The 7,500-nt window shown below is 47.1% G+C and overlaps 1 protein-coding gene across 1 annotated transcript in view; it reads left to right on the top strand.

Moving 5' to 3' along the window:
- Positions 1-7,500, top strand: part of LOC311317308 (mitogen-activated protein kinase kinase kinase kinase 4) — a gene marked incomplete at both ends in the record, with an annotated part of 68,634 nt that overhangs the window by 54,262 nt on the left and 6,872 nt on the right. The window contains 4 exons of the mRNA XM_084448391.1: positions 805-960; positions 1,369-1,512; positions 1,592-1,726; positions 3,283-3,383. Of these exons, the coding sequence (XP_084304517.1) occupies positions 805-960; positions 1,369-1,512; positions 1,592-1,726; positions 3,283-3,383 (536 nt within the window). The remainder of the gene's footprint in view (positions 1-804; positions 961-1,368; positions 1,513-1,591; positions 1,727-3,282; positions 3,384-7,500) is intronic.

The following is a 7,500-nucleotide window of genomic DNA, read 5'->3' as shown; positions in this document are numbered from 1 at the left end:
GTCTTTAGATATGTTTTAAAAGAGTCAACAGAGGCCACAGAATGTAGGTCCAATGGAAGGGCGTTCCACAGCTTAGGAGCCACGACTTTGAAGGCTTGGTCACCTTTAGTCTTTAGCCTTGAGTGGGGGACTGTAGAAGATTTTTAACTGATCTAGTCAAAAAGGATTTGCCAAGATTCGCTCAAACAGGTTAAGTCTGGTTTATTGAGAAAACATACGAGCGCAAGGACTTCAGAGGAAACGCACATGAGTGCTTCATCCAACAGAAGTCCCGCAGTCTGGTCTTGCGAGGCCTTTCAAAGCAATACACAGGTATGACGCTTCCAGGGATGTGATTGGCTTACCCATTGTACACGTCATATTAAATGGCAAGCATCATCAACAGTGGTCAAGAATACAGACACGTGACATGAGAAAAGGCGGTAATACTTGCAGGGACAATAGGACAAAGGATGGTTATTCTGGATCAGACAACGTCTAGGTGTGTTGACCTCCTGGAGATCATCCTGTCATAAATTAGATTAGCACAGCTATGTGAAAGGTTGAGGGAGGTGGTGAAGGTGGTGAAACTACAATTTCTATGACAGGACAACCAACAGGCCCTGGTCAGGCGACCTTGGAGACCTGCTCCTGGTGTAGGGATGGAGCAGGTCACAGATGTGGCGCCTGACCATGCAGAGCTCTAAAAGTGATGACAAGTACCTTAACGTGTATCCTAAAACTCAGTCAACAGCAGATACACTGATGAGGGAGTCCATATGGGTCAGATTGATAGTCTCCATCTCTTCCTCTCCACCCGTGCAGCCAGTGGCAAGCCTGAGCCAATCAGGAGAGAGAACCACAGGAAGGGGTCAGTCGTAAACGTGAACCCCACCAACATCCGACCGCAGAGCGACACCCCTGAGATACGCAAGTACAAGAAGAAGTTCACCGCTGAGATCCTGTGTGCCGGACTCTGGGGTAGGCTACTGTATTGTGTGTGTGTGCATGTGTGTGTGTGCGTTTGTGCGTGCATGTGTGTGTACAGCTTCTTATCCTGCTTTGCCTCACCTCTAGTGTGTGTTCAGCTGTCCTCCTTGGTCCAATTGGAAGCGTTGAGGCTCCTGCTTTATCTATGAACACAGTGCCCCCTGCTGGTTCAAACTTGTACTGTGGCTAAAGTCTCAACATCGGTGGTTGATGTTCCAGGCACGACTCTGGAAGTCATCATCAGTGCTTACAGTGTCATCAGGCAGGTCTAAAATCCTGTGTGTGTGTGTGTGTGTGTGTGTGTGTGTGTGTGTGTGTGTGTGTGTGTGTGTGTGTGTGTGTGTGTGTGTGTGTGTGCGTGTGTGTGTGTGCGTGTGTGTGTGTGTGTGTGTGTCTCAGGCGTGAACCTGCTGGTAGGGACAGAGAACGGTCTGTGGCTGCTTGACCGCAGCGGTCAGGGGAAGGTCTACTCTCTGATTGGCCGGCGGCGCTTCCAGCAGATGGACGTCCTGGAGGGCCTCAACGTTCTCATCACCATCTCAGGTACACACACACACACTTACACGCACGCTAACAAACCACACACACACACACACACACTGACTTAGCCTGTCTCCTACAGGTAAGAAGAACAAGCTGCGGTTGTACTACCTGTCCTGGCTAAGGAACAAGATCTTGAGGAACGACCCTGAGGTTGAGAAGAGGCAGGGCTGGACCTCTGTAGGAGACCTGGAGGGCTGTGTGCACTACAAAGTCGGTCAGTACACTACCTATCTTCTACCTAGCATACTAGTATACTGACTAGTAGATTGCATTACCTAACAAACTACCTAGGGGGTGCTCTGTACCACTCACTGTTTTTATTTGACCTTTATTTACCAGATAAAATCAGTTGAGAACCAATTATCATTTTAGAACCAATTCTCATTTTACTGTAGTTCTTAGTATACACTATGTAAAATACTACCTCTAGGGTGCTGTTTAGGGTTCAGTGTACACCAACTACAGTAGCCTTCTCTTTGCGTAATACCTTGTACTCTTTAGGAATCACTATTCTGACTACACTAGTGTCCTATAATAAAGTAGGCCATTGGGTACTGCATGTGCGAGCCTGTGTGTGTGTGTGTGTGTGTGTGTGTGTGTGTGTGTGTGTGTGTGTGTGTGTGTGTATGCATACACGCACACGCGTACAGTATGTGCGAGCTTGTGTGTGTGTGTGTGTGTTAAGTGCGTGCATGTGTGAAGTGCTGACCATAGCAGATCTGAGCCCCCTCCCGCACTTGAGTGAGGGAGGTGTTGACAGAGGTCATCTCAGGAAGGAAGTGATGTCACAGCGAGGGCTGCCACTTCCTGCCAGCAGTGCCAGTAACATTTGTCCCGGTCAGGAGTGATGCTGGGGTATTGTGACAGAGGGAGCTTCCTGCCTTTCACCGGGAGTTTACACTACCTTTATTCCGCTGCTCAGATCACGGCCATTACTATTGTATAACAGGATCTACCAGTATGTCCTAAACAGAGATATGACTGCTGGAATAGTGTTTCAGAAATGTTTTCATTATCTGTGTTTTTACAGTGCAGATAGACAGGTCAAATTGAATTCAAATCAAACTTTATTTGTATAGCACATTTCATACACAGAGGCAACACAATGCGCTTTACAGAGAGATTGACATGGATCGTACCTCCACATTTTCCAAAAGGAAGCAAAAAAACAGTTCACCCTGGGGCTGAAATGAGTAACCTCTGGAGCCTCACAGGGAATGATGTCATCTCAGTGGGGTCTCACAATCCTCTCCCATGTAGGCTATGCAAATTAACTCGACATTAACATCGATCAGGTAAATGATGAAATGTGTGACAGCTGCTTCAAACCCAGCGCGAGATTAGATTCGAATAAAAATGTATTGCCATTGCACAGTAGCCTACAAGTTACCTGAAACCACGACAACGAGATGCAGTAGAATAGTGATTTTTGAGAAACGCGTGTCATTGTGATCCAATGATATCATCCTTTGCGTCTACATTAAACCTGCCAGCGAGCAGGCTAGGTTCACAGAGCAGGTTACCATGGTGTAGAGTTACCAGATACCAGGATTACATTGAACGCCTTTCTTTCTCAAATTTGAGTTACCTCTCTCTGGAACGGAAAACCCAGTTTCCCTCATCTCAGGGTTAGAAAACTCAGTGTTCACTAAACCCGCTTTCTGGAATAGCCTGTTGTTGTTGTTGTTGTTGGTGGTGGTGGTGGTGGTGTTGATGTCGTTGATGTTGTTGTTGAAGTTGTTGTTGATGCTGTTGATCATGTGTTTCCAGTCCGCTATGAGAAGATCAAGTTCCTGGTGATCGCTTTGAAGAATGCAGTGGAGGTGTATGCCTGGGCGCCCAAACCCTACCACAAGTTCATGGCCTTCAAGGTACAGTAGACATCTAGACATCTAATGTACACATCTAATCGTCACAACATAACACATCTAAACATTGTAACACCTAAACATGTTCACATCGTATCAATTGTAACTTTAATGTTGAACTAAACCTTAAGCCAGACATAACGAGCCTCCCAAAATCCCCTCCTCTCTCTCCATCCCTCCTATTCCTTCTCTCTCCCTCTCTCTCCATCCCTCCTATTCCTTCTCTCTCTCTCCATCCCTCCTATTCCTTCTCTCTCTCTCTCTCTCCATCCCTCCTATTCCTTCTCTCTCTCTCTCCATCCCTCCTATTCCTTCTCTCTCCCTCTCTCTCCATCCCTCCTATTCCTTCTCTCTCCCTCTCTCTCCATCCCTCCTATTCCTTCTCTCTCCCTCTCTCTCCATCCCTATTATTCCTTCTCTCTCCCTCTCTCTCCATCCCTCCTATTCCTTCTCTCTCTCTCTCCATCCCTCCTATTCCTTCTCTCCCTCTCTCTCTCTCTCTCTCTCCATACCTCCTACCCCCCCCCCCTCTCTCTCTCTCTCTCTCTCTCTCTCTCTTCATCCATCCTATTCCATCTCTCCATACCCCCGCTTCTCTTCTGCTCTTCTATCTATGAGTGACCCGTCACTTGAACGACGGAGTAACCTAGATACAGGTTAGCTTTTGTTGACCCGTCGATTTGTACGGCAAAGTAACCTAGGGTAAGGTTAGATTTGTGTTTTATCTTCCATCTTATTTTCCTGCCATTCTTGCACTGTATTTTACTTGGATTCTTATATTTTATTGTACATGTTTATGATATCAAAGGTATACCTGAATGATTTGTGAGTGCACTGTGAAAAGCCGGTGATTGTTTGAATGCGCAGATCGTATGCTTCGGCCTACAGTAGTACGCTATAGGGCAATAGCCATTCAACAGGTTTCGATCATACAAGATAGCCCAATGGGAGCTATAGGCCACTTCATCTAGACGGTGTCAGACATAGGCACACAAAGGACATCTATGGGGTTGAATGTCAGATGATTTGGTGCGTTTATGACCTGGTACTGTGGGATGAGGTGCGTCGTACGCGATTGACCCGCTGCTTTGAACGACGGAGTAACCTAGATAAAGGTTAGCTTTTGTTGACCCATCTTCTTGCACGACGAAGTAACCTAGGGTAAGGTTAGATTTGTGTTCTATCTTCCATCTTATTTTCCTGTTTTGGTTGATTTTATGTCTATTTTTATGTGAAGCATGTAAAGCACCTCAACTGCATTTATTTGTATGAAAGGTGCTTTACAATTAAAGTGTATTATTATTATTATTATTATTATTATTATTAGTGTTATTATTATTGTTATTGTTATTATTATTATTTTCTAGGGTGCTATAATGATGGAGTGAGGGAATCTTTTCCTCTGTTAGGGTCACCTTCATCCTATCTCCTTCCTTCCTTCCCTCCCTTCCCTCCCTCCCTCCCTCTCTCTCTGTCCCAGTTCTACTCTCTCCTCTGTGGCCTGCTCTACATCACACTCCTCCACCAGGGGCCTCATTTATCATTGAGGTACGCCTTCTTTTACACGGTCTTTTTCGCGAGTTCAGGCGTACGCCATTTGCCCCCCCCACATTGCGATTTATCAAGCCGTAAGGGCGAAAATTTAGTCGCCTTTCTCCGCGCTTTTGTAGGACACCTCTCCAGTTGGCGTACCGATTTACACGGTGTTCTACGCCCTTCTTGAACACAGGGGGAACTGGCGACGCAGGTGGTGCGTCGGTGAATTACTATGTTTGACGGAGAGAATAAGAGCGACAGTTCATGAACGCACAATCATGTAGGCTACTAGGCCAATTCAGCACAAACATATATCGCAATGCAAGATTAGACGTGTCCTCTAACCGGCTCATTCATGGTTCGATATGGATTTGTTCCCCAAACTGTACCTATGCGCTGTCCCAAACCCTTCCGCGCTATATGTCACACACTTAATGCAGGCACTCCATCAAACGCCAATCATTGACCAATTAGATTGTCATTAATATGTGATCATGTGGACCTGTTTGCTCTTTGGTAAGCATATAAATGACAGTCCTCCTGTGCGTAATGCGAGCCTAAATGAATCCGGCGCTACTCGGCCTACTGGCCGATAGAACTCCAAATAGGTGACGGCGATGGCGACTGCACCCACATAAGGGCACCATCAGTGAATGAATACGTCTATGTGAATCGCTAAAATGTGCACACTAGAAATACCCAAATCATATGTGACGCCGACATGCTCATCACAAGTGTAGTGGCACGGTGGCCTGGCTCCACGCATGACTCATTCATCCTGGCGCACAGCAGGGTAGGGGCTAGACTGGAGGCAGGCGCTGCGCGTGACGGCTGGCTTGTTGGTGTGTTCATAGCCAAGATACATATTCTTTGTCTTATTTACTTTTAATCTTTATTAGCATTTTCCATCCATACAACGACAATACAATAAAACATAAAACCCTACAATAACAGTTTATGGGTACATCCATCCATGCAGCTTTTTTTTCTTACTCAAATATGACAATTTTAATATTAGTGGTATCATCACACTTCCTTCTATAATCCATCCATTTATCCCATCTCCCTTCTAACTTTCCTTCCTGCATCCTCAATGCATGCGTGAACCTCTCCCTAACATACATCTCCTCCACAACACCCACCACTGCTCCTTGGTTGGGGGTTCCACCTTATACCAAGCCCTCGTTATTGTCTTTTTACTAGCAACCAATAGTACTTTCACTAGGTATCTGTCCCCTCCTTGTACATCATCCCGTGTTATGTTTGCCAAGATATATATTCAAAGCTGATAAGAAGGTGGAGGCCGGCGCGCTGGAGGTGGAGGGTACAACTCGCGGGGGCACGACCGTCAGGTCAAGGACCACTGCAGACTCCCCCTCCTCTGAGTCCCACCCAACGTCAGAGTCTGGAGAAACAATTTCAATCATTTTCTTTGAGTTTGTCTGTGAACTTGATTATGCATTAAACATTTCATTGTGCAGCCATATTCATTTGATATGTTTTTCTGTTGGCAGCCAAATAAATGCTTAAGTGTGATTTACCGGGTGATTTAGATGAGAGTCTTAATAATGTGGTCTAACATTATGAAGTGGTCATCTGTGTTATCGTTCCCTGTTTTTGGTCCTGAATCGATCATAGCCTACCACAGAATGTGTGGAATGTTTGCTTTACAACACTTTCAAATGTAGGCTCGTACAAATAGCTTACCTTCCGAAGATGATTTTCTTTCCTCGCGTGGACCTCACCAACAAGCACATGCACCTCCGTCTCCGAAAAGTTTCTCTTCTTTCCGCGTTTTTCCATAAACGTCTTTGTCTGTCCTTTGCTCCACGCTATATTATGTCGGTTCCTTCCGGGGAATCCCCGTTGTGCCGTCATAGTTTTGACCATATATGGTTGGATTAGGGCGTGGAGGGGGCGGAACACGGGGCGCGTGCGCGTACGCTCTCCCCCCCGCCCGTCTCGGATTTACCGTGCAGAAAAGGGCATACGACATTTTTGATAGATCCGAAAAGCGTGTAAATATTCTCGTCGTACGCTACATTGTGCATTTTCCGCGTTTTCGTCGTACGCCCTCTTTTACACCTGAATTTACACGCTCTTTGATAAATGAGGCCCCAGGCGGTGGCTGTAGCTTTTCTGCTGAGAGCAGATACAGTCCCCCACACCTGCTCCTCTCTGCTGGTCCAGTCCCCCACACCTGCTGGTCCAGTCCCCCACACCTGCTCCTCTCTGCTGGTCCAGTCCCCCACACCTGCTCCTCTCTGCTGGTCCAGTCCCCCACATCTGCTCCTCTCTGCTGGTCCAGTCCCCCACACCTGCTGGTCCAGTCCCCCACACCTGCTCCTCTCTGCTGGTCCAGTCCCCCACATCTGCTCCTCTCTGCTGGTCCAGTCCCCCACACCTGCTCCTCTCTGCTGGTCCAGTCCCCCACATCTGCTCCTCTCTGCTGGTCCAGTCCCCCACACCTGCTCCTCTCTGCTGGTCCAGTCCCCCACATCTGCTCCTCTCTGCTGGTCCAGTCCCCCACACCTGCTCCTCTCTGCTGGTCCAGTCCCCCACATCTGCTCCTCTCTGCTGGTCC

Source organism: Borostomias antarcticus, assembly GCF_949987555.1.
Source record: "Borostomias antarcticus genome assembly, chromosome: 14".
In the NCBI taxonomy this organism is placed as follows: Eukaryota; Metazoa; Chordata; class Actinopteri; order Stomiiformes; family Stomiidae; genus Borostomias; species Borostomias antarcticus.
This window is presented reverse-complemented; position numbering and strand designations above follow the sequence as displayed.